At 41.3% G+C, this 27956-nt stretch overlaps 2 protein-coding genes across 2 annotated transcripts in view; both read right to left on the reverse strand.

Annotated features, from left to right (window-relative positions):
* Nucleotides 1–27956, reverse strand: part of LOC116335110 (neural cell adhesion molecule 2-like) — a 660945-nt gene that overhangs the window by 579822 nt on the left and 53167 nt on the right. The gene's annotated exons all lie outside the window — the stretch shown is intronic.
* Nucleotides 9828–17663, reverse strand: LOC120438320. The gene is made up of 6 exons (XM_039608742.1): nucleotides 17456–17663; nucleotides 15408–15743; nucleotides 14270–14440; nucleotides 14062–14154; nucleotides 12874–12958; nucleotides 9828–9847 (listed from the first exon to the last, which is right to left on the reverse strand). Exons 1-6 carry the CDS (start codon nucleotides 17517–17519, stop codon nucleotides 9841–9843), a joined length of 756 nt encoding a protein of 251 aa, XP_039464676.1. The 5' UTR covers nucleotides 17520–17663; the 3' UTR covers nucleotides 9828–9840.

Here is a 27956-nt window from a genome sequence, read left to right on the forward strand (position 1 = left end):
GTTGCAGGACCAATTCCCATATGAAAATATCAAAATCTAATTTGATTACATTTGTTTTTCATCATAAATATGACTTACAGACAAAAGTAAATTCGGCAATTAGCGGGATGGTCTGCAATACCCTGTTAATAGGAACTACAATCACCACCTCTATGTGCACTCCGCAAGAGTGTGAGCCAATGAGAAACCAGAGGCACAAAACCACAAAACACACAATCTGATGTTTGTTTCTAAAGATGTTGTTGATGAGACTTTGTAGAAAGCAGCTGGTCTGAGTGATGTGATCAGAGTGCAGTAGATAATGTCTGACAGCAGTTTGAAGAGGAAATGGATTCTGTTCTGTTCTTCACTCATCACCTACCTGACAGCTGACACCTCACACCTGTTTCTCACCTGCAGGTCAGACAGGAGGATCCATTGGACTGAAAGTCAGCCTGTCAGTTCCTGCTGTGCTTCTTGTTGCTGCTGCCGTTGTTTTCTTGATCTAGAGAAAACAAAAACAACAAAAGAATCAGGATCCAGCCTCATGTTGAGCTGCAGCAAAATAAAATGTCTGAATCTTTTTAAATCAGCACTCTTGGTCTCCCGCTGGTGATTTCAGCATCGTCAGTGAACCTGGGGAACATGAGATGATGCTGGTAACAGATAGAAATCAGAGGTAGTGAACAGCAGACAGAGATCAGCTGCAGGTTTCACACACATCCAGAATTGGGTTTGGTTTTAACTTTCTGTAAAATAAAACCAAATGTTGTTGTGATTTGGTGCTGTATAAATAAAGTTGAATTGAATTTCTCTCAGAGCTCCTGTTTCTGTTGTCTGTCAGTGATTTTATGAGAAATAGTTTGTGTTCACCTTGAATCAATGACCATCAAATAAAACTTTGCCTTTGGATAAAATGGAATGTTTGTAAATCCACAGGTGAAAATAATATATGTAACATTCATACAAGTCCACGAGTGATTGAATGAAATGTAGGATCATGGAAAAATAAAGATAATGCACTTATTTTTTATTCAAAACTATTCAAGACTTTTACCATTAACTGTCATTCCATTATGAAGTAACAGGAAGGTAATAATACCCAAGAAAATTTAAAAAACAGCAACAAACAGCTGGTATAATAGAGCTCAGTGCCTCACACTGTAGATAGCAGCATTTCTTTTTAACCTTGTTTAATTTAAGGCTCAGGCTTTCACTTACAAGTAGTCAAGCTCTGATATCATTTTAGCCTCTGGATGGAGGATTTGCTATGTTACCCTATAGATAATAAATTAAACGTATTACAGACCAAAACTAAACACATCCTTAGTATAAGACCTGATTAACTCCCTTTTCACACCTGTCTCAACACAACAGTCAGGTCAGTCCCTTCCCTTTTAAGAAATCCACCTTAAATGTATTTTAAATGTAAGTGATGCAAAATGAATTTAATATTTTATCTTTAGTTTGTCAGTTAGCATCAGGTCAGATGGATGATGTTGGGTGAGATGGAGCAGACAGAGACTGTCATCACAGCTGAGAGGAAGCAAAAGGCTCAACATCCAGGCTTAAAAGTGATGTAGAGAGCTAAAGCTAAAGCTCTGCTTTCTTTGTGTGCTTGTGCCAACAGTAACTTTATTCTTTATTCTTCCTTAAAAATGTAAATCAAACCAAAACTTTGATCAGTATGTTAAACGAGAAATGTATTCTGACCTTTTATATTCACACAAATGTGAAGTGAACCTGTTGTTATACACGACTCTGAATGAGAGAAACCGTATGAAGTGTTGTGATGATTAAATACAGACTCACAGCTCAGATCAGACTGAGCTGACAGTTGATTATGGCTGATACTGATCAGAATCAGCTGAATAAACATGTTAAAGTTAAACCAAAATGACAGTAAAAGAATATAATGTGACAATATGATGGTGATTCTAATATTAGGACTTTAACTAAAAAGCCTGAGTAGAAACGGCCATGAGAGATATCAGGGTGTGTTTGAGTTTGGAGGCTGAGCTGTTATTAAAACATGACGCTCTGATATCTGAATGCTGACTTTTTAAATATGTGATTGAATAAAAATAAATTGAGTAAATTGTGATTGACAAACAGTTTTAAAGAGAAAACATGTTTGAATTAAAAGGGATTAAATCTATAATGAACGTGTTAATAAAGTTCAAATGTGATGGAATTTCTGTGTTAAGAAGTGATGGCAATGAAAAAAACCTTTGGCTTAGTTAACAGGGGGTGAAAGGTCAGAGATGGAGAGAACGCCAGGCTGGGGCTGAATATCACTGAATTATATGCAAATCTGATTGGATGACAGGACAGAGCATAAACTGAAGCTCGCAGGGTGATGCTCTGGGTCTCCTGCCTCTGTGAGATCAGCAAAGATTCAATACCAAAACTTCAGCGTTCCAGCAGCGACGCCGAGGGCAGTGAGCGCTGCCCCCAGCTGTGCACTCGGCTCTTTCTCTGCTCGTCTTCATCGTTGCTATGTTGGATTATAATTCTGTGGAAGATCTGGATTTCCTTTGTTCTCCTGGTGGATGGATGGCTTCTTCCAACTCTGAGAAGATTTGGGAACCGGCTGTATTCATAATATTTAAGGAATCTTGCTGTCCAGTTTAACGGGAAAGCACCTCTCTCCTCCCAAAGATAAGAACAGGAGCAGCATCAGCTCAGAGCAGGTTATTTTGATAAGTTTATAAGGTTAATTCTGTTTAATTTTCATAGAGTAGGCTGACACTAAGCACAGACAGCCCCACACTGAGAGAAGTGAAGTGGAAAATGTTGGTGTCACTGTCGTCTTCATGAGTGTGAAACCTCAGACTAACCTGCTGCTTTCTTTTAGTTCTGACTGCAGTGCTGATCTGCACGACACACCAAGGTCAGTGAGCCTCTGTTACCAGTGTCTGAAAGTCAGAAATAAGAAAAATAATCTGATGTTTTGTGCATTTATTGTTCCTGATGTACTGATGTTGAGGCTGTGGTGCAGCTCTAAGACACCACATCCTCTCTGCTGCTGTCATGCAAAGACTTTCTAGCTTTAACTGCTGCCTGAGCAAGAAGGAAGAAAGAAAAGACCCAAAGCTTAAAATCTGTATGTTTGCTGCTCTCTAAAAATGTTTGTGGGTCTTATAGACAACAGAACAGATAAGAAACTATCCCACAAGTACAAAATAACTTAAACAGGTTACAAAGATGTTGATTCTGAAAGATGTTTAAACAACATTAAAACTGAAACTTTATTTCTTTGGAAAAAGATTTTAAATCTAAATATAATGGAAAAAAAATCAACACTTCTGCAAATTCATGAACAAAGTCAAACCCACGCTCCCTCCTGTGAGGCACCAGTGCTAACCCCATGATGATCCCATGATGCCCACACATGTGGAAACAACAATGTTCAAGTTTCCAACTCACAATCTCACAGACAGAAACATCATGTACATGTAGAGACATACACTGCTGTGCAGTAACACCAGTCTGTGTATCTCAGGTGGATGTTGTTACAGGTGTTGGGGTCATTTGTCAAAATCTTTTATGTATTTCATATGATCTAACTATTATAAAGGACAGGGGCTCCTTCTTTTAACCCTCTGGGGTCCAGGGTATAATTGGCCGTTTTTGACTACTTTTGATTTTACCTTTATATTTCACCTTTAAAAACTGTTTATCTTGAATTGTTTGGTAGCACAACCTCAAATATCTGAAATTTGAGTTATTTTTTCATTTTAGCATACTATATTAGCACAATTGATCTAAATACAGACAAAAAATTCAAAATCCGAGTAGAAAAAAGTTATATTTTTTACTGTAAAATCCACAAACATGTTTAACGAATCATTTTCATAACTTAAAATGCTAATAGGAATTGTACATTTCTAAAAATTATGCACAAGTTGTAATGGTATAAACAATGAGAGGTGGTGGATTGGCCAGATGCTGGCCGATGTGTAAAAATAACTCAGTTGTTTGGTGGTGGCTGTGGCGGAGCTTCCACAGAGGCCAGCAGGTAGATGAGGGAAAGTGGAGGCAGGAGGAGGAGAGACCCGAGGTGGTGAACTGAACTTCAGGTAAGAAGTTATGACCTGCAGTCTATCTGGGTCAGATATAAACCAAGTTTAGGTGGAGTTTATTTTCGTTGTGCTGACTTTTTACAGTCAGTTACAATAACTCGTACTGCGTACTAGCTAGCATGACGGCGTTTCTATACAGCTGGGTGGGTGCTATGATGTTACTGATAGTGAACTTTATTTTATTCATAAGGTTAGTTAGTAGAGTTGCCAACCGCCCTGTAAAAAACGGAATCGTCTCGTATTCAGAGAAAATATTACACGTTTCGTATTGAGCTGAGAAGAGACGCAGTTTGTCCCGTACTTCAGCTACAATGGAAAATGGCCTGTATTTATATAGCGCTTTACTAGTCCCTAAGGACCCCAAAGCGCTTCACATATCCAGTCATTCACCCATTCACACACTGGTGATGGCAAGCTACATTGTAGCCACAGCCACCCTGGGGCGCACTGACAGAGGCGAGGCTGCCGGACACTGGCGCCACCGGGCCCTCTGACCACCACCAGTAGGCAACGGGTGAAGTGTCTTGCCCAAGGACACAACGACTGAGACTGTCCGAGCCGGGGCTCGAACCGGCAACCTTCCGATTACAAGGCGAACTCCCAACTCTTGAGCCACGATCGCCCCTAAAAAAAGACACAAAGCTGGAGTTATTCTGTGTCTTTGCTGCACAGCTGCCTCTTCTCCTCTCATTCTCTCTCCTCCCTCTCCTGTTGCTACTTCAATCATGAAACTGATCAATGATCAGCTGATCGGCTTTTCTCTCCTGTTTGTTTATCGTCCACTTTTCGCCAGAAAGAGGAAACCAGCGGATGTCGCGCTAAACAACAGCAGCACCTTTAAGCTTGATCAGCTGTTGTTAGAATTTATTTAATATTAATTTGTAGTATCAGCTGATGTTTCCTGGAGCCACAGCTGTAAAGCTGCTGGTCATCATATCAGTTTGGTTATCTGGTGAGAGGGAAACATGAAGATGAAACCAGGAGATGTCCTTACTGAATCATCAGAGCTGAACAGGTGATGGAGAAACAGGTTTACCTTTTAGGTGACATGAATGAGTTGAAGGGAAGTTATGAACTGTTTCTGAGAGACAAATAACACCAGGATCCTTTTCTAAGTAGCTGACAGCTGGTAACTGTGCAGGGGCGGGTCTAGCAAAGTGTTGCCAGGGGGCCAGGTAGGGCATTAAGGTAGGGCATTTCTTATTCTCATTTAAAAATGTCTACCTTTAATAAATAATTGTCTGAATCATTTTTTGTCCCACGCAGGGAATTAATTTGAGCAGGTGCATTAAAAAATAAATGGCCGGGCCAGCGGTGCACATCGCAAATTAGCTCACATAGACACATTAGTTGTGCCGCTTCTTAATGACAGTATCTTAGCTAACAACCCCAACTACCAGATTCAACTTGTAATTGACTAAAAATAACTTAGCCTACCGGTGAGAGTGACGTTGCTAGCTGGCAGTTTTTCAAGCGATGTTGAAATTTCCACATTCCGACACTTCAAATGCTTCAGGAGCTGTCCGCTCAGTGCAGCATCAGCACCACGGAAATACATGGATACATCCGTAGACTCGAGACTGATCAAACCAGAAAGCTTTAATAAGCAGCTGGATTTGTCTCGCATTAACTTGTTGAGTTAATGCGACATCGAAATGCAGCCCCACTTTGTGGGGGTCAAAGTTTGCAGAACTACGAACACAGCTGGAATCCATAGCTGTGCGTGTTCATGGAGCTTGCATTTTCACCTGCTGGACATCACTACCTGAGTGAAGTTTAACTGTCTTCAGAACATTGCAGAGGCCTTATTGACAGTATTTGGCTCTACATATCTGTGTGAGCAGATTTTCCCTCACATGAGTGTCCTCAGAACTCACAGCTGTTATTTTAATCAGCCTGTCTCAGTTGTTTTAACGCTAAGTATCACAAAGTAATGTGGTAACATCTGGACTGACGAGTTTACTGTCAGCATTTTAATCGCTAGTTTAAAGGCTGTAGGTTGCAGCCATTGCTCTAACACTGTATAAATGTAACAGGGCTCAGCGCTGGTTCTAATAGTCTGAGCTGCTTCCAGCTTTATTTGTGAAGAGCACAGCAGCTTATAAAACATGCTAGCGTTAGCCATGTTAGCACATTACCTTCAACAGGTGGTCAGACTGAGTAAACGGGCACTCAGTCAGAGGTTGCGCTCTCCGTTTCGCTGCAGGGTCCCTTCATTCTTCACATATCCGTGTCGAGCCGAGTGTAAATCCCGAGGTTGAACGGCCTTTGTACAAGCACACACGCTTCTTAGCAGGGCAAAGCTATGAGCTAGAAAAATCCAGGGAGACAGCCTGTGTCTGACCAACCAATCAGAGAGCTCCTAACATCCCACGGTGTGGCTAATTTGAATAGCCGCAGGATTTTTAAAATGAAGTTGTTAATCCAACTGCTAATCCAAAAGTTAATCCCTGAGCAAATAGGAAAGGGAAATGGATTTTGAAATGAGGAGTGGAATCGCCATTTTAAAAAGCATTTTGAAAATCACTTTAATAAACTGCAGTTCGAAAAAGGTTTTTGAAATGCAGTTTATTAAATTGGAATTCAAAAATGTTTTTTGAAATGAAGATTTAAAAGGCATTTTAAAAATCAGTTTTTAAAACTGGAATTCAAAAATGAATTTACAAATGCAGAATTTATTCTACAATTCATTATTTAAGCACAGAGTTCTTCATTTCGATGCGCATGGCTCTTGTGGTCCTCCATACATAGCGGATGTAGCAAGGTGTTACATACAGTTCGCCAACTAAACTATCTTAACTCTATTTTTCTCGACAGCATTTTTCTCCACTTTTTTATGACACCACCCTCGACAAGGGCGTAGATTTGGCATGGACGGAAGGGACATGTCCCCACCAATAATTTCATGTCTTCAAGTAAAAAAACGATCTCTCAACGTCTCATTCATCCAGCGGTGCAGAAAGAGTTAAATGACGTTCTCTACTGGAGTCCTGCCTCATGTGACAAATATGGCCAATGTGATTGGCTGTGCCTTTCAGGGAGCTCTGTTTAGTTTTAGCAGCGGCAAGCCTGCGCTGCGAGGAGGAGAGGAGGATGGCAGCAAAAAGGAAGAACCTGGATTTAAGAAAGTATTTTTCAAAGAAACCTGTAAGTCACTTAAAGTCAAGTTCACTCATAAAATGTGTCCGTCATAATAACGTTATAGGCTATGCTAGGCTTTGGCCCACATCAGTCTAAAATTGTAACAATGAATAACGTGTTTTGGAAACTAACTGCACAACAGGCAGCACTATTATCTCAGTCTCAGAGTAGCATTTCTAATTTTGATTGAAGCTGTCAGAGAAAACGGCAGCCTCGAGCAAGCCAGGATATTAGTTTACAGAGGCTGTTAAAATTATATGTCTAACGTTAAAATGTTGGTGACACAATAATTTCATCCTACTGGCACTGACATATTCATAGGGTTAATTTTTGAGACAAAATATCATGAGGTAGTCATGATTTTGCAAATATTCCACCTTGCAGTGCAGTTTGCACAAATTGTTTTAAAAATGCACTCACCCTACAAACATTACTGATGAGTCAAGATCTGCACAAATTGACAGAAACACTGAAGCAGCTACACATTTTATTCTTATTGTCATGTATGTCCTATTTGTCAGGTGACAGAAGAACCAACACAAAGCTCAGAGAGTAATGGTGACACAAGATCACAGGTGAAATTGGATGATGACTTGTTGGTTCATGACTGTATTTGAAGCACATGTGTGACTGCATGTATTTGGAATGTCTCACTGTTATTTATCAGGTGACAGAGGCAGCTCTGCCATGTTGTAGCTCAGACAGAGGTGAAGAGGCGAGGTCACAGGTGACTGACTGATGATTTAGTGCTATAGATTAACGAGAGGAGAAGGCATGTGTTTAGCTCCTTCACATAGTGGACATTGAGTTGTTGTGTGGGGCACCAGTAGTTGCTGTAACAGTAGTTCATGTTTAGAATAAAAAAATCCCAGCTCACTGAGTTGATCGGGGAAATAGTGCCTAAAATGTTGCATAATGTTGCTGAGAGATCTTTGACTTTGTCTTAATCTTAGATGAGTAGTTTTATGGACAAAAACCAGCAGGTCACTGAGTGTTCCCTTAGTGCTAATGTATCAGAGATGTTAGTGTACTATAACTGGAGTAATGTTGTTAAGTCCTTAAAGTCATATTCTGTTATTGTCATGACTCTATTTTTATTATTGTATGATACCTGATTTATATGGAATATGGCTGAAGTAAACTAAACTGTAAAATACTTAGTCATTTGTTTAATAGTAATTTAACATTATATAATTCACATATAAAACTATGAATTGTAATTTTTAATGGTTTAAAAGCATGTAGAATAGCATATGTAGGCAAGTATATTTCTCCTTTTTTATCAACAAGCAAAGACAAAAAGGAAAAAAAAGAAACAGGGCAGGGTTCGGTGGCTGAATCATCCGTCCCCACCAATGCCACAACCAAATCTACGCTCTTGACCCTCGCAATATGGTATATAACATTACAGGACACAACACTATGATTGGCTGCTGTAGAAGTGAACAGTTGTACTTTGACCTTTAACCTCTGCTCTGTGTTCCCATATGGAAAAGATATATATGAATCTTATAAAGTTTGTATCTGTCTTGTGTGAAACTTTTATGAAAAGCATACAAGAGTGAAAAATTATATAAATAAAACTTGTATGTTTTGGATACTTATTAAAACAATATATGAAAGTAATGAGAAAGTGGCCACTTTCATGAGTAAATCATATAAGCCTGATATTATTCACTATATGAAGTAGGCCACATCTTATGCAAGTCTTTTATAAGTTTTTTTTCTATTTCTTTTCCATATGGGTTGTTTCCTCTTTCAGACCAGAAAATCATCACAGCTGAGTCTGGACAGGACGTCACTCTGACCTGGGAGATGAATATGTTCTTATTTACCGGGATGAGCACTTTGTTCCAGATGAGCAGCATCCGTCTTTTAAGAACCGGGTGGATCTGCAGGACAGACAGATGAAGGATGGAGACGTGTCTTTGATTCTGAAGAATGTGATGATTATTTGTTCCTGTGCTGCCATGATTAGCGCCTCTGTGCTGTCTTTCAGTCCAGCTTTGTCCGGCCCCTGGTAGGACTTCTGGATGTCAGCCACTTCTTGTATCTGCTGGTGTTACAAACCGTGCAGGAACCTGTCCTTCCATGATGGATCCTCAGTACTCACCCTAGTTTCTGGAGGTTTTGCTACTGGCCACTTTATGGTTCCCATTTGTCTAAGGCATCTCTCTCTCTCTCTCTCACACACACACACACACTGAATGATGGTCGTGCTGTTTATAGTCTGTGGTTGTGGTTTAATGTTTGTTTCTGCTATGAAGGCACGTGTCTGACTGTTCGCCACAACCAAACCAGAACTCAAATTCTCCATCAGACGTCTTTGTGAAACCCACAGAACCACATGAGGAAAAAAACTCTGAGACCAAACGTTTATTAATCCTGCAGAGAAACTGCTGTAGGAACAAAAGACAACAAACATCAAGTCAATGAACTGACTTCCAGTAAGTAGTTCTGGGTCATCAGAGTCTAATTCAGTGATAAAAAGACATGAAACATATAAAAATCTGTAACATGTGGATGTCCTCTGGGTCTGAGGTGCTGGGGGGACCAGTTAGAGACCAGCAGCTGGACTTCAGTGGTTGGACTGGTGGACTACTTCAGTGAAGAGTAGACGGCGTCTGGCTCTGGTTTAAAGTCTGAACACAAACACACACAGTTCAAACAACAGAAAACATGATTACAAGCTTTGTAGTTCAATCAAGACCTCCAATCTCCACCTCTCTGCATCACACACAGTCCCAGTTCAGACTTTACTGGGAACCAGCTCAGATACAAATCACAGAGCTTCCATACTGCTCACACTTTAACTGCATGTTGAAATCTCATCAACAACAACAACAACAACAACAACAACAACAACAACAATCTTTATTTATAGAGCACATTTAAAAACCAACGGTATGCCAAAGTGCTTACCATAAAACAAGGAAATAACACAAGTATAATCAGGGGTGTGTTCTGAGCCCTCTGCTATACACTCTCTTCACTCATGACTGTATTTCCTCCTGCGCGTCCAATCTCATTGTTAAGTTTGCCGACGACACTACAGTGCTCGGACTCATATCCAACAACGATGAGACAAACTACAGGACAGAGGTGCAACAACTAGAGTCATGGTGCCGCGACAATAACCTGGTCTTAAACACCAAAAAGACTAAGGAGATTATTGTAGATTTCCGGAGGAAAGGTCACAACAACTACCTGCCTCTCTTCATTGGCAGTGAGGCGGTGGAGAGGGTGAGCAGTTTCAAATTCTTGGGGGTAACTGTGACTGAGGACTTGTCCTGGGGCAACCACATCACCTCAGCTGTACGGAAGGCCCAACAGCGCCTCTACTACCTGAGGAGACTGCGGAGCGCACACATTCCCAGACCTCTGATGTTGAACTTCTACAACTGTGCCATCAGCAGCGTTCTGACGTATGGATTTCTAGTGTGGTTCCCCAGCTGCACCAAGGCCGACCAGCAAGCACTCCAGCGGGTGGTGAAAGAAGCTGGCAGAATTATTGGTACGATTCTGCCAGAGATTAGCGACATCTTCCCCACTCGCTGTCTGAGGAGGGTGCACAGTATCCTGCGGGACCAACACCACCCTGCGCACCACCTTTTCCACCTGCTGCCCTCAGGGAGAAGGTACAGGTCCATACAGGCCAGAACGTCCAGACTGGCCAACAGCCTGTATCCACAGGCTGTGAGGCTTCTGAACTCTGCCCCCCCCCCCCCTCTCACGGACATTAACCATATCCAACTTATTAATAGCAGTGAACTGGTCTGGAAAATAGACAATTATCATATCTCACAGTACAATAATTGAACGGGTTGCACTGTCGCACTTTGTCATATTTCTCAGGTCTTTGTTTGAATGTCCCATGAACATTTCCTGTCATATTCTCATGTTTTTGCTAAGGATCGTCTCATTGCACTGAAGTCACACTGGGTTAAATAGTCACACTTGGGTCTAAGGGGAATTTAGTATTTAAAGGGGAATTTAGTATTTATTATTATCTGTTGTAGAAGCTCCAAACACAATTTCATTGTTCTTGACAATGACAATAAATACTTGAATTGAATTGAATTGGTCATAAAAATGTAAAAATGTAAAATTATGTTCACAGGAAAATGCCACCAATACACAATGGCGATATGACATACACAGCGCAAATAAAAGCATAATAGGAAAATTAATAGAATAAATCTATGCAAACAAGGCCAGCATTAACCGGTAGAAAAAGCAAGATTAAACAAATACGTTTTAAGCCGTGATTTAAAAGATTGAATAGAATCAGACGCCCGGATGCCAATCGGAAGGTTGTTCCACAACTCTGGTGCAGCCAGGGCAAACTCATCAGGTGTGATTCAGAGAGTTTTGCCTGCACTGGTGCTTTAATTAGAAAATCGACTGGATTTTCTATAAATGATTCTATAAATATAATATCCAGAGGTGGTCTGCTGGATTTAGGTCAGGTGAGCAATGTGGGCCAGTCAGTGGTGTCAGTTCCTTCATTCTCTTAGATTTAGTGTTGCCACATGAGGCCGGGTTTGTCGTGCATCAGGAGGAACCCAGGATCCACTGCACCAGACTAGTGTCTGATAACAGGTCGAGGATTTCATTCTGAATCCTAATGGCAGTCAGAGTGTTGTTGCCAAGCCTGGAGAGGTCTGTGCTTACCTCCATGGTTAAGGGTCAGTTACCATCACTGACCCATCACCAAACTAGTCATACTGAATTGTGTTACAGGCAGCGTAAAGTTCTCCACGTCTTCTTCAGACCTGTGCTCAGACTGAACCTGCCCTCAAGCAGGGCGGCTAAGGTGGACCTGCCAATTGTAGTATTCTGTGGTAAATGCCAATCAGGCTCCATTGTGCCAGGCAGTGAGCACAGGGCCCACTAGAGGACATCGGCTCTCAGGCGACCCTCATTAAGTCTGGATGTTGGGTCAGAGACATTCACACCAGTGACCTGCTAGAGATCATTTTGTAGCTCTGGCAGTGCTCATCCTGTCCCTCCTTGCATAAATGAACAGATACTGGTCCTGCTTATGGGTGAAAGACCTTATACAACCCTGTCTAGCGTTCCTAGTGTTACTGCCCGTCTCCTGACACCTCATCCATGTTCAGACTGTGCTGGCAGACACAGCAAACCTTGTGGCAGTTGAACTATCTGTGTAACCTCTGTAGGGTCCAGGTGTTGCCTCATCCTACCAGTTCTGACTCCGACACCAGCCAAATGCAAAACTAGTGAAAAAAAAGTCAGAAAGCATGAGAAGGGAAACTTGTCAGAAGCCTCCAGCTGTAAAACCATTCCTGTTTTAAGTGTTGTCTAATTGTTGTCCCTAAAGTGCACCTGTTGAGATGAAACTAATTTACAGCTTCCTCTGCTTATTAACTATATAAGATTGTGCACTTGAATTGGGAAAAGTGAGATGAAATAATTAAGTTGAATAAAATCTGCTGACTTTAAGCAAGATAAGTAGGAAGACCACGCTATACCTGACAGTCTGTTGCATATCTCTTTAAAGGAGCAGGTCAACTGTAAAAGAAACCTTTTTGTTCCTGATAGAAAGATGAGAAGTTTGATATCTTTCACAAGTCTGAGCCCTGAGTTTAAGTATTTGATGGAAAAATGGTAGAAGAATTATGCAATAGCTGATTTTCAGCTGTACCTGAGCCTCCTTGTTCTGATGGTTGTTTGTCCATAACTGACGTCTTCAGTTCTCACTGCTGAGTAGATCACAGCTGAATCAGTCTCTGTACAATAAACACAGTAAAATTACTACAACAGTGCTGTGATATTATTACACTACAGTGATGGAGACATTTCATTCTGTTCTTTTATGCTTTTTAAAGACATTAAATTTTGTCTTTTCATAAACTGCAACAGCTTTTCACAGTTTTTAATCTTAACATCTCTGCTGTGAAACAGACTGAGCACAAAGAAATGAGGATGTTTCTGAGAAAAGGAAGAAGGGCGGCCACAGAGCTGCAGACTGATGCACTTTTACCACGAAGGAAACATGCATGACCACTGTTATCAGCCAAATCAGAACACACTGCAGCAAGAAGCTCCATCAGTGTCAGACTAACTGGAGTCAAAAAGAAGCTGCTGTGTTTTACATGCAGATCAAGTTTAAAAGAATAAAAAGTTACTGATGGATATAAAGCACATTTTATCTGTTCAGTCTCTTCATATGTCTCATGTTCACACGTTCCATATCTTAACTGTGTGTACCAACACCAGATAACACACATGTGTGGGCCTCGTCTGAGCTCTGACATTTATAGCTCAGTAACATATTTCCTGTTTCAGAGCTGCTGATTGGCTCTTTGAGCCCTTTACCTTCAGGAGGTCAAGGACGAAGCACTGAAGTCATTCACAGAGAGAGAAGTGTGAACTGATCAAGCAAAGAAACTGAAACATTTTAGACTGAAAAAACTGAACTGTTTCCTAGTTCCTGTGACTCTGACCTTTGACCTGCGTATTTATTATCTTTACCCAAATGATTGGAGCAGAACTTAAAATCTACAAGCTGTAAAAACTTTATATTTGAAAACTGAAAGAGACCCAGGAAGTGGTCACAGGGCGAGGGTGACAGACTGTCTGAAGCAGTTAGAACAAGACAAGGCTGTTGGACCAGGTGTGTTTGCTTTTGAAACTGTGTCTTAATTCCACCTGTTTCACATACAAGGGTCTACAGGCAGGAACATGGGTGTGCCGTGGGCTCCCCAGTTTCACCCATTGTGGGTAACTTGCATATGGAAAAAGTGGAAAAGAGGGGTTTGAGATCCTACCCTGGAACACCACCAAGTCATTGGTTCAGGTATGTGGATGACACCTGGGTGAACACACAAACCTCCCTCTCTGGTTTCTTTGACTGGAGGCTGTTGATGATTTGATGACTTCACAACACTGTATGCGATGCTACTGGTAATGTCATCTTCTCCATCTGCTGAAATGAGTTAAAGTAAACACTTTTATGATTTAAGAATCTAAATGGACCAAATTATGACCACAGAATGGAAACAAAATACCACAATGAATAAAAACGAATATGTACAAACCTTCAAGTTTCCTGTGAACACATCGTCTCACCAGCAGAACCAGTAACACCAGTAGAACCACAACATAGACTGCTCCAACAGGCAACAACACAGAGAGAGGAGGAGGAAGAGTGATGGAGGTAGAACCAGGATGAGCTGCGGATGTAGGTGGAGGTGTGGTGGTGGGTTTCTCTGAAATAAAGCAAACACAGTCATTAAGTTGTCGTCACATTGTGATGTTGAAACCTGCAGAAACACAGACAGGTGAGTGTGTCACCTGTGACAGTGATCCAGCTGTTAGTGAGGGGAGGGGCTGTGTGTCTGTGAGGGTGTGTCTCAGCTGGAGGAGCCAAAGATGACATGTTGGTGTCCACATTGTTGCAAATGAGGATCTGATCAAATATTCATTTTAATAATGATTTCTTTTGAGAACTGGTGTGAGTCTGTTTCTATTTTCAGTGACTAACAGAGAACCTGAGTCTAACTGTGATCAGATGAAGTGTGAGGTTGTGAGAAAGTCTCTGACTGCATTCATAGATGTGTCCTTTCAGCTGCTCTGATCCAACCTTTGGTCTCTAAGGAAGAGGCTTCAGGGAGATGTTTGCTACGTTGGACTGTAGGACCATCAGAAATGTGTGCAGTAACAAAACAGGCAGCACTGAAAGGAGCTCTAAGTGTTTGTGTTGTTCAATGATTTGTGCACAACAACAAAAATGGGACCTCTCTCATCCATCAGTCATCATGTGGACATTTTTCTGACACACTTTGAAGCTGATGGACGTTTTGTGTCTGCACTAAGTACGTTTTCAGCAGCTATGGCACCGGCAGGATTCACTTTCACAGACTCACAACCACCAGCTTCACCCCTCCCCTCCCCCTCCAGCTGTAGGCTTTAACATTGAGTTTCCCCACACATGTTTACAGACGAGTTAGAGAGCAAGAGAAGAAGAGACTGATTCATAAATGTCTTTGTTTCTGCTCTAACCTTACCCAAACAACGCTGCTCTACAACTCTAGACTACCAGCCACAAAGACAACAGCTGGAGAAACATCTGTCTACCTCTGACATCCACCAGCTCATCCATACAACAAACACACATCAACAACCAGGAAGCAGCTTCACCTCTGATCACACACACACTCAACTCTACTCACTCACCTGGAGGAACAACATGAAGGTGGATGATGCTGATGTTGCTCCATTGCCATGGTTTTTCCATGAGGACATGACACTTGTATGTTCCAGCATCATTAATCGTCACATCCTTCAGAATCAAAGACACGTCTCCATCCTTCATCTGTCTGTCCTGCAGATCCACCCGGTTCTTAAAAGATGGATGGTGGTCAAATAGATCAGAGTCACTATTCCAGTAGAAAATGCGATGTTCTGACCACAGGAAAGCTTTTGTCCACTTTAAAAGTTTGATCTTGATGTTTGGAGCTCGACATGTCAGAGTGACGTTCTGTCCAGACTCAGCTGTGATGTTTTTCTGGTCTGAAAGAGGAAACAACACAGAGCAGAGAGGTTAAAGGTCAAAGTACAATTATGATCAGAATGATTGACTTTAAATATTTTGTTTATTTTCTCTGACATTTGAGTTTTTGTCATGTTGGATTTAATGAACCTCTGAACTAGGGGTGGGTTTTGATTATCGATTCATCGATTAAAATCGATTCTGGGATAACGTGATATCGAATCATTAAAATCCTGAATCGATTATTTAATATAAATTTATTTTGCCCGACACGCCAGAATCTCAGGTGAAACCTCACAAAATTTCAACAACCACCAAACAGCTAAAACAGTAAATGAGAGCAGGTACACGGATTCTGCACAAAGACGTAAACACAAAGCGCGGAGCCGCCATCAGAATCAGTGAGATGTCGCCTTTCTCACCCGACGGCAGGGACACGGTCGGGGCTGAAAGCCGACAGCTCGCTGATTCTGATGTTTCGGCGGGTCCGTGCTTTGTGTTCACGCCCCTTTTGCATTAGATTCTGAAGCTGCAGGTTTGATCTCTCTCCAAACAATATTGACTGAACCAGCAGGAAAAGAAGATCCAAACTACACTTCACATAAACATCGTCATGAATTCCCTCTTACTTTTGCTGTTTTGCTTCCACCACGATAAAATCACACTTCATGCACAGCTCTCTCTCTCTCTCTCTCTCTCTCTCTCTGTGTACTTCAAGAACAGTTTCCCGTCTAAAAATCAGTTTTCTGCATTATTCACTTGCTTGTTACGCACAAGTCTACCGTTGTTTACAGCGCTGTCGGACACTGTTTTTTCCTTTTACTTACTTCCGAAAATAAAACCTAATTTCTGCCGTTCAATACTGAACAAATTTAAACATTTTACAATTATGCAAAATTGAAAAACGCTCAGCTGTGTCTCTAAAACCTCTGTAACTTTGCTCTGCTTCACTTCAGCAGCATCAGGTAATGTTCATATGTTGATTAATGGTTTTTTCTTTCGTTTTTGATCTACTGCAGAATATTTTTATAAATCCGAGGCCAGGAAAATCACCTTCATGTTTTTGTGTTTTATCCTCAGTTACTTTGACACAAAGCCATCTGCTGTGATGCTCACACCTCTGATAAAGTCTCGCAAGTGTCAGCTTTGTTTTTAGAGATATAAAAATATGGAAATTTACTAATGCATGATCTGAATTATAATATTTCTGACTGTCTGAGGCAAAATTTCCACGATTCAAATCGAATCGAATCAAATCGATTCTAGAAATCAGTGAAGATACCCAGCCCTACTCTGAACATCCAGCAGGTCACCAGTGACCCACTGAGGGGGAATTTTAGCCTCATGCTAAACATGCAAAGTGTCAGAAACTACAAGATGTTAGCTTCCACAGAACAACAACATGTGCTGATAATAAGTGAACATAATGTGTGAGAGAAAGCAGCCTCTCATTATAAGACACTGTGAGTCTCTGCATGCTGCCTTTATGGAGCTACAGCTGTTTGTATACACTGAACAAAAAGCTTTGTAGCTGTATACTGACTCCTGACACTACAACACATCACACTGACACACACATTACACTTCTTTGTCTCTGTCACAGCTGGATTACAGATGTTTCCACCCAGCCTCGTGTCTCCTTCACACACACAGACAAACTGAATCCAGATGAAAATAATCCTCCTGCACTTCTTGTTATCTCAGAGAGAAACTCAGTTTAGTTCAATCTCACCTGCAGAGACGAAGACATGGACAAACAGCAAAGTGCAGCAGAGCAGCGCAGTGCCAGCAGCCATCTCTGTGTCAGTATTTGTGCTGATCCGACTCTTAGTTTGTTCTAAATGTCTGAGTCTGTCGCTGTTTTCAGTCAATAACAGAGCCTGACTTTAAATACTGACTACATCAGATTACATTTAAGCTTGAAATAAAGCTGAAAGTCTGCTTTGACAAACCACAGACTCTGCGGTTTGTGGCGCACTCAACAACCTCGGAAGTCCGAGCAGCTGCTGACGTCAGTCCGTGGTTGAGTGTGTTTCAGCAGTAAAGTTGAAAACAGGAGTGTTTGCTCGTTATCAGTATAGAGGCTTTCACGCATCAGTAGAAATACAGACATACATCTTGTTGTTGTGCTGAAAGCTGCTGCAGCACATTCATGGACAGAGTCTGCTCACTGCTCCGTCTGTGGCTTTTTCAGTGAGTCACGAATACACAACAGTGCTGCGCACATTCAAAGACTCACACTTTCACCACTGTTCACTGTTTACGTTATTACCAGGGTAACTGCTTTTTACAGTGACTGCTTGGATCTAGTTAGACATCCAGAGGTGTTCCAGATGTTATCTTCAGATAACCATGCAAATTCTGCTGATTAAAACATTTTATATAAAGTTAATATAATGGTTGTGAAAAATCTCCGGCTGGACTCAAACCTGTGAGTTTCTGTGACAGAAATAACAAGCCGACATTTTCCTTCAACATCACCGAGCTGCTGAGCTGCATACATCCTGTTCTCTCTCTCAGGTGTTTAACACCTGCTGCTGATATAGTAAAAGCACAGAACCAGCTCTGTTTAGGGTTAAATATCTGGAACTTCTCTTCAGCATTAAGAATTTTAGAATAATTTCAGTTGAGAAGTGGCAAAGCCATTTTTTACACATACTAAGGTGTTACATCCTGTAATATGTATTATTATATATGATTAAAATTATTCAAATGCAGTAATTATACACGTTTCATATAAATATAGTCTATAACTTTACTTTCTTTAGCCCAGATAATTAAAGATTTCAGTTACATAAAAATGTGAATCTTGATTTTATGCACTGTGTAGCCTGTATAATAAATAAATATGTAGCCCATTAAGTATAAAATCCAGAAAGCTACACAACATGGGGCGGTTCAGATACAAACACAAGTCTAACTTAAGCGTCATACTCTATTTTTTTTATTAGAAATAATCTGACTGTTACATGCTTACATTTACACAAATGCCAGAAATCTACACTGTCATGACCACTTAAATTCCCCTCTTGTTTAGTTGACATATCGGCGCCCTCCAGAGGCCAAGAAACATAAGACTCATACAGGTCTGATTCCAACTCGCATATCTGTTTTTTACATGTGCATGTAGAAAGATCGAAGATCTTCTTGACACACTGTTGATAATGATGGATTTAAACTGAAAGTGATCCTTTATTTCAGCAAAGCAAAATGCAAACAAAACCAAAAGGAGAGAAAGACCAAACAAGCAAAACCTCAACTGGGAAAAACTGAAAAACAAGAACAAAGAAACTAAAGATCTGAGATGTGGACCATGCATCACTGAGACATGGGAAATGCAGTGGATGATACGCAAACAATCTGGCAACCAACAGAAGAAGACAAAGGGCTTTGTACGTGCTTTGTCTCTAGGGGCCACCGGATATATTTATATATAAACATATATAAATAAAACCACCGTTTTTTTTTACATTAGTAATTCCTTTTGTGCATAATTTTATATTGTTGCTAATAATAAATTAATTAAAGCAACAAAAGAACCTGAAGAGCCGGTTGGGAGCCGAAAGAGCCGGTTCTCTGAAAAGAGCCGGAAATCCCATCACTAATACTGCTGCATGGGCTGGGCTGTAGTTACATCGTAAGGTTTTAAAAACTGAGCTTTAAAATGATTGGGCAGGTGCTATGATGTTATTGATGTTGGACTTGTTTTATCTTATTTTATTTATAAGGTTAGTTATTAGAGTTTCCAACCGTCCCGTAAAAAATGGAATCATCTCGTATTCAGAGAAAATATTGCGCGTTTCGTACTGAGGTGAAAAGGAACACAGTTTGTCTCGGACTTCAGCTAGAATGGAAAAAGACACAAAGCTGGAGTTATTCTGTGTCTTTGCTGCTGTCAGGAGATTTATTCTAAAACACTTCTTCAGTTGAGAATCAGAGAGGAGAAACACACACTGCAGTTAGTTACTTGCAAGCAAGGGCAGCCACAGAACTCGCACAGAGGTGCGGGCTCTGAGACTCGCGCTCTGAAACTGCCCTGGCCTTTATTTATACATCAGTGGGTGTTTGTTCCTTATATTGGAATGTGGATGTTTAGGTGTGTGTATGTGTGTGTATGTGTTTCCATAAAATGACTTCCTAACCCTGCTGGCCTGGAAGTCCAGCAGTTCATCTAAACAAAATGCACTTAGAGTAAAACAGACATAGATACGTTTATCCTACCATAAAACAATAAAAGAAGGTACGACCTCTCCCATGCTCCCAGGATGTGGGTGTGAAAACCAGAACACTCTGGAACCACACAAGCTTCCTAGGATGAGACATTCTTTCAGGATACTATCAACTACATACTTCTAAACACAAATGATTACATGCAGCACTCTACCAGAAGTAAACCTATATAATTAAAAGATAATACTGACATTATATTTGACATTCTATTAACATTCCCTCCTGTTGTCAGTTTAACTTTTAAATGAAATATCAGTATGTAACATCTTGTTATACATTTTCTGTCACATCCTCATTAATCACACAAAATCTTCAAGTTCCAACAGGTCGGAGTCATTATCATCATTTGTCACAGACTATGTATGCAGCAACAGTGGAAAATATTATGCGGTTAATCATGAGGTTTAGACATGGCAGGATACATGTTACAAAAACACAAAATAAAAGTAAAAATACTCCAACTCCGATGAGTAGTCTTTTTAGCACCTGGCTTCAACCTTAAGTATTGTGTTTTTGGCAGGTCATAGATGTTCTCACATATTCTTTTGCTAAAAAATTTTAAAGTGTAAAATTGTTGATTTATTATAGAGATCATCTCCCCTCCTGTTGAGACATGGCTTAACTCATGGCTCACTAGAGCGGCTGTTTTGTGTAATGGTTTGGGAAGAATGGGAATTCCTGCTATTTTTGTTAAGTGTAGGCTGTGTGCAGACAGGAAGAGGACCCAAAGTGCAGACTACGGAGACAGACGTGAACTCAAAACAGCTTTAATGCTGAACCCAAAAGTGTAACAAAACTAAGAATACAAAATACACTTACGTAGACAAAACACACAGCAAGTTAAGGGTAGATCGCGACAAGGACTGATGAAAACACAGGGCTTAAATACATAGAGGGAGCAATCAGGGAATGGACAACAGGAGGGAAACACAGCTGGGGCAAATCAGAACTAACGAGACAAGGAAAGCAAAACCAGATACACAAATATGAAACACGGACTTTCAAAGTAAAACAGGAAACATAACACAGAGACGCGAACTTAACAAGGGGATACAGCTGACAGAGCAACTAGAGAAGACAGAGACATAAACCATAAGACAGAACTCAAAGAAACCAAAGACTAGAAATTATAAATAATATAATAAACCCAAAAACCCTGGGTCAACGACCCAGGCATCCTAACAATTTTATTATGTCATCAGTGTCTAATACTGCTCCGTGTTTTAGCCATTGCATTTCTTCTTTTGACGGTGCTGCTTTCTGTTCATCCTGCAGTACAGACAGTGGGATAGTGTGATTTTCATGGGTTGTTAATAAGACTGTGGGTGCTATGGCTGCTGCTTTTGCAGCTTTATCAGCAAAATTGTTTCTAGTTGTAACTTCAGAGTCATCCTTCTGATGTGTGGTCCGCCACATATTTCTGCAGAGCAGTTAAGTTCTGCAGTGCCTCATAAATGTCTCTTCCAGTTGTTCCCATCACTGTCCATAGGATCAGAGTCCAAATGTATGTAGAATAGACTTTCAAACATACCAGTTGAGTTTGTTGTTTGTCAACGTGGGTCTCAGCTATCTTGAAAGCTGCAGACCTCTTCAGCACTCTAGTTTTATGGCCTCTGCCAACCCCCATCACCTCACTTCAGGCCTCCTTGTCCTGTGGGGGATATTTACGACTCCTCTATTGTCCATCCTCTGCAGGAAAAACTCTCTGTGGAAAGGATGCTGGATCCAGTTACCTTACTGCTGTTATGACCCCAGCAGTCTTCAGTGTGCCATCGTATGCACAGTATAGTGACACAGCATTAGGTGATGTTCATAGGAAACTGCTGTCATCACCACCATCGCTTCTGGTTCCGTGCTTTTCACAGAATCATGATGCCATCCTCGAAATCCGCCTGCGCCGTCGATTAGAGCTTGGCACGCTCCCCTCATCCTTCAGGTGCCCGTCTGTCGTCCACAATCTCCTCTGTTGGCCTCTGGAAAGCCCCCTTGGCACAGCTCTCATTCCAACGCAGCTTCGTGGTCCTTGCTCTGGCTCCAAAGTCTGATCTCATGATGGGCTCCAAACAGCTCGACCTTTGACCTCTACCACTGCCTTGGCTGTCAGCTATGCCTGGAATGGTTCTCGCTTCTCACTGGGCCTTTGAAGATTTCTCAGGAGATTCCTTTCAGCAATACTCTGACTGCTGCACCTGTATTTCCTTGCTAGGAGGAAAAAACTTCTATCTGGAAAGCATGTAAATCATCATCAAACCACATTCTTTAGTTCAGTGAGCTTCATTTATGGACCATCAAAGCCTCATCTGAACATGGATGCACCACTTGCATAGGTTTAATACCTGTAAATGAACCGTTAATCACAAAACATAGTTTAGAAAACATAAAAAAAGATAGTTTCATGTAACTCTGTAATTCTGGACCCCTCCTCTTGACGCATGGACACTCCCATGAGTCAACTCATCAAACCTAGAGTCCTGTCTGAAAGAAAAAGTTAGCGAGATCATGTCTTAAAAACTGGCTCTGTCTGGAGCCTGCATATACACCATCATGGCCTGGAAAACAAGATCTAGAAGTAAAATCAACCTTCACACTTATAAACAATTGTATAATACGAGTAATAAAGCATTCAGCATCAACAGGACAAGTATCATGTGCAGGTTTTCTCAAATCAATAAACTACAATTATTGCCATAATTTGCCTCAGACATGGATCAGCCCATGTGCTCAGTTAACATTAACGTAATCGGTGACTTCCCTGAACCAAAGTCACTCCACTTAGCTATCACTAGGAGCTCAGTAGTGGCCAGCTAATGAGCCCCATATTAAACTATTCCACAACATCGCATCTCATATTTGCTTTCCCATGTTACTTGTCCATCTCTGCTGAATCCTCTACATGCACTCTTAGAAAAACAAACATTAGTAACACACATGGACAATCCTGGAGGTCAGGCACAAATTGACAGGGTCCAGAGGTGCTGTAAAAAGACCATAAAGTTCTCACACGTTATGCACATCGTCAAAGTAACCTTCACATTTTCCCAACAACACAGTGTAACTGCATCACCAACTCATAACACAGATTTTTTCATAGATGAACCCAGAAATCCTGTAGTAGGAAAACATCTCAAATCACATGATCAAATCACATGAAGAACTGTAATGCTGTAGAAATGTTAGCGCTGCGCAGGTGTATACACACTTTCTCACAGTTACCTCTGTGAGCAACACAAGGTAGTGAATAACAAACCCATGGTAAATTCACAGACACAGAAAATTTTAAACTAAAAGGTTAAATTTGCAGAGTTCACATAGTCATGTGACCCAAGTTTCCTCCTGTGGTCTCCTTCTGCTCCTGCAATAGAGATTGACAGACCACGTGACTTTCGCGCATTGCATGCCGGGAGGTGAAGGCAGGACATTTAAATTACCGCATCAAATGCAAGCATTTGCAGCACCGCAAAACGTTTTTTTCTCACGTTCCAATACCGTCTTGCTTTTCTTTTCTCACCAAAAATAATGTACAAAACGAAGGAGAACAATGCCGGTCCGTACAAAGACAGACTCAAGGAAAAGGCAAAGAAAAGGTACTTGGAAAAATCAAAGGAGTGAAAGGGTTAGACCCTTACGAGCACACAGACTGGACAAAAGACATCAGCGTGCTGCCCAACTTTAACCACGCTCAGATTTATAATTACATGGTTCTTGGAGTGAGTGCATACACTCATGAAGTTTTTAGTAACTTCAGGTCACTGCAACAGGCCCAGGTGCAGTTCACGGACGGATGGGTACAGGACCTGAAATGCACCGTGTTGAGCACAAGACCATCGTACGCTAACGGTAAGTTTACCTGTCTCACAAATCGTCTTCATAAATACACATTCGTGAACCGTTTATAAATAGGACCTTTTAGCTCACGGTAATTAATTAGTAGTGCAAAGAATATATGGTATGCATTACAGAAATGTAGCAGTGATAATAATATTGTATGCTGTAATCGTACTGGGCAATCACTGAGACAAAAAAATCTGTCATATATCCTGTGAATAAAAGTATATGTTGTTGTCTATGTACCATGGTAATAACAGAAGCGATACGCAATATTCTGCCAGGACAATTTACCATTTATGCAAAGCTACACATTTACTGTACATTCTGTCCTCACAAACATGTTTTTCTGCATTGTCTGTTTCAGGTAAATCACTCCATGCGCCTCAGCCAAAAGCCTCTTCAGCCCTGGGTTATTCTGCAATCTAATGGGGACGTTGAAAGTGCACATTGCACATGCATGGCTGGTGTGGCAGAGAAGTGTGTGCATGTAGCGGCTCTCCTTTACAAAGTTGACACTACTGTGCGTCTACGAGGTAATATCACGCCGACAGATGTCAAAGCTTACTGGATTATGCCCTCCAACATCAAGAGAGTGCAAGGAGTACCAGGCCACACAATTGACTACACCACCAGTGCAGCAAGAAAAAGGGCACTCGACCAATCATGTAGTGCTGGACAAAGTGACTGTTCTCCTAAACCCAAAATCCGGACTCGCACTGGTGGCAGCTCACTACAAGTGCGCACACTGGCCGATTTAAAGTCTCTCACAGATCTCATGCATGAAAACCGGTCAGGCCTATGCGCTGTTATGGAGGACTTCTGCCACCTATATGCTGACCCTGTCCAGCCTCGTGTCCTCCCAAATCACTGCTACGCATCTTTGACCCACAGTTGAAGGGCTGTCAGCTATCTGTCCTTCTGCAGCACTGTGAACGTCTGAAGCACTGTGTCGTTGTCTCAAAGGCTGAGGCAGAGGCACTGGAGGAGAAAACCAGGGAGCAGCACAAATGTGACCTTTGGCACACAGCACGAGCAGGAAGAATCACTGCGTCAAACATACATGCGGTTGTGTCCACCTCCACTGCCAGTCCTGCGTTGTCAACTGTAAAGAAAGTGTGCTACCCACAAAACTGTCACATCAGCTCTCCAACCAAGAACCGCAACAATTCAAGTGGGAAGAGACAATGAAAACACAGCACGCGAGTGGTACACCTCACAGGAAAGGTGCAGCATAGAGAACTTAAAGTTGATAAGTGTGGTTTCATAATCAACCCCGCATTCCCAGAATTAGGTGCCACCCTGATGCGCTCGTAAAATGTGAATGTTGTGGTGAAGGATGTGTGAAATTAAGTGCCCATATAAACACCGCAACAACAACCTCCTGCAGGCCTGTGAAGATGACAGGTTTTGTTTGGGGTTAAAAGATGGAAGGGTTGAGTTGAAAAAGACACACATTTACTACAAGCAGGTACAAACACAGATCTATGTTACAAAGTCACACTTTTGTGACATTGTTGTGTGGACAACAAAAGCTTGTGTTGTTACACGTGTGATGCCAGATATAGACTTGTGGACTAAAATGTTGCCTGTCGCTCAGGATTTTTCTACAAAGTTGTGATGCCTGAGCTCTTGGCCAATCACTACAGTGATCCAGAAACCAGTGTTTCACAAGGGCCACATTACATGGATGTCACCGTGACAAAAAAAAAAAAAGACAAAAAAGCTTGCATAGAAAACTAATCAAAGTATTTCAGTTACACACATTCTGAGACAACTCTTATATTGAAGGACTTTCTTGTGATTTCATGTTTAGTGTCACATTAAGGTGGACACATCTTCCTGTACTCTGCACTTTATGGTTTGTTATCTGTTGTTCTGTTACGCACAGTGAATTATTATAACGTGTTAAAATTGCAATAAATGTGTCTCACACCACTGCACTTTACAGCTGTGCTGTAAATTATTATCTCTTTATGTCCATACGCAATCTTTCTTTTCAGACTGTACTAATATACAGTGTCAGAACCAATACAAATAAAGTAAGTGTTGCACAAGTCATTCATCAGGACTGTCTTTATTTATAACTGACAAGTTTTACATGTTACTATCGAAGCTTACAGGACAAAGGCAAAATAATATACCATTGTGCATTATTATTTCATTTTGTTAAAAACATAGCTGCACAACAAAACAAGACCAAATTGGAAAACAGTTATTCATCACTTGCTTGCTTTACAACAACACTTGGGCACATGTTTGTGAGCGCACACGATACAGCAACTATCTTATCCAGCAAAGTCATGTTCTCACCTTCGCATGGCACCACAAAACCTAGACGGATGGTGTCGTTTAGGATAGTGTACTTGGACCGTAGACAGCCTATAACACGTTCAACATGGATCCTGACATGTGCCAGTTTTCGTGTGTCCTCCACATCTTTTGCTTGTAGCTGACTGCGACCCGTGTAAATGCTGGAATTTTTAAAGTGGCACCCATTAAGGCAACACTTTCCTGATATCAAAACCCGGTCTCTGAGCACTATGTCCCCGGGTGAAAGCTTCTGTAAAAGCCAGAAGTTTCCGCTATTCGTTTATCACTTGTACGCCCTCCCATCCTTTAGAAATGAAAGAGATGGTCCCCTGTGGTGTGATCCCAATGAGATATTTCATTGTGTGTCTACTTTTGTATGTTGAATATGTCTCCGCCATGGCACGTAAATTTTGTGCCCTCTCTATGAACAGTTCAAAACAGTCAATAATAACTGTCACCCGGTCACCAAACATCTCTACATACTGGTGTGGCATACTGGCCTGTATGCAATGTCTTCCAGGCCAGTGCACCAATGGACTCAGGTGAGCGTACAACACATTTACAGTAATGTTAAACACAGTGGAAGTGGTTGTCCGGCTAATATCAAAGAGGTGTGCAATATGTGCAATCGGAAGGTTGAGTCTTAAACGCATGAGAGTTAGCAAGAGCATCTGAAACTGGGAAATTTTCCTGTCAGTGTCTGGCAAGCTCGGGCTGATTTGTTGTAGCACCCCATTAGTAAAGCAAAAGAAGGCAGCCCTGTGTAGAATTTAACTTTAGAGTTCTCGTCTTTCAAGAATTCCATGTCTAATTTCTTTTTGGACAGTTCTTTTTTAACACTAGGTTTTCTTCTTGAAGGTGTGCTATTTCTTGTAACCTTTGAGAACACATTTTACACTCCTGCAGATCTTCATCCTCGTGCTTTGGATTTATCTGCTGTGGTTGGCTCTCAGCTGTAGTTTCCGTAGTGACTGGTGCTGAAAGACATACATGCACACAGACAAAGACAAGATCATTGAAAGTGCAAAAATAAGACAGTGCTTAATGTGGAAAAAGTGGTATTTATTTATGTACATTGACAATTTTACCTGGATGGATTTCACCTGCATGAGCTGTCTCTGCCCCAGAGGAACGCTGGCCTTTTCGTGGCTGTTTTGATTTCGATCTCTGTTTTAACCGATCAAATCTAGCAGTGGTAGAAGCTTTAACTTCTGTGTGGCCCAGTTTGAGAGAGGGTGCCCAGTCTGGATCGCATTCCAGCATTTCGTAGGCTGGTTTGCCTACAAAATACAGCAAACATTACACAGAGCCACAATAAACAAAGGAGCATAGCGTGATGATTTCTGTTCAGCGCCATATAAGACGTATTAAATACCACAAAACACTTACCGTTGTGGAAATGCTTGGAGCAGACTAACATGTGAGGTGGAGTGTTTTCGAACGTTATATTAGGTCTTCTGATAGCGGCAATCCAGGCCATCCGTCGCCTCTTCGTGACTTCGGAGACATGGCTTGGAGAATTTCTCTTCACGCCGGAATCCGATAAAAACCAAACGCATTTCCGTCGACTTCACGCGGCTGTCGTTCTCCGGCTTGTGCAGTTAATAATACAACAGGTTCTTGGCATTTTTGTTTCTTTTTATCGCTGTGTAACTTATTTCAATTGAAAGCCTGCGTGCGCTAGTACCTCTTGCCTTGGGTTCCCACAATCCTTTGCGGTTTTACCCCTCAATGACGTCACATTTTCAATCTCTATAGAGACACACACAGAGATGCATCCACACATTTGTCAGGTGGGGGTTAACTTCACACAATGGTGTTAAGTCAGTCAGTCTTGTCAGCTTTTGTCAGCTGTTGTCAATCAG

This window comes from Oreochromis aureus, linkage group 3 (genome assembly GCF_013358895.1).
Source record: "Oreochromis aureus strain Israel breed Guangdong linkage group 3, ZZ_aureus, whole genome shotgun sequence".
In the NCBI taxonomy this organism is placed as follows: Eukaryota; Metazoa; Chordata; class Actinopteri; order Cichliformes; family Cichlidae; genus Oreochromis; species Oreochromis aureus.

Excerpts from the sequence above, each read along its gene's own strand:
- LOC120438320 (XM_039608742.1), bottom strand. The coding sequence starts at position 17,519 with ATGGCTGCTGGCACTGCGCTGCTCTGCTGCACTTTGCTGTTTGTCCAT. Across the intron at positions 14,441-15,407 it reads CCTTCATGTTGTTCCTCCAG|AGAAACCCACCACCACACCT; the intron begins GTGAGTGAGTAG and ends GCTTTATTTCAG. Across the intron at positions 12,959-14,061 it reads CAAAGAAACCAGAGAGGGAG|AGACTGATTCAGCTGTGATC; the intron begins GTTTGTGTGTTC and ends TTTATTGTACAG.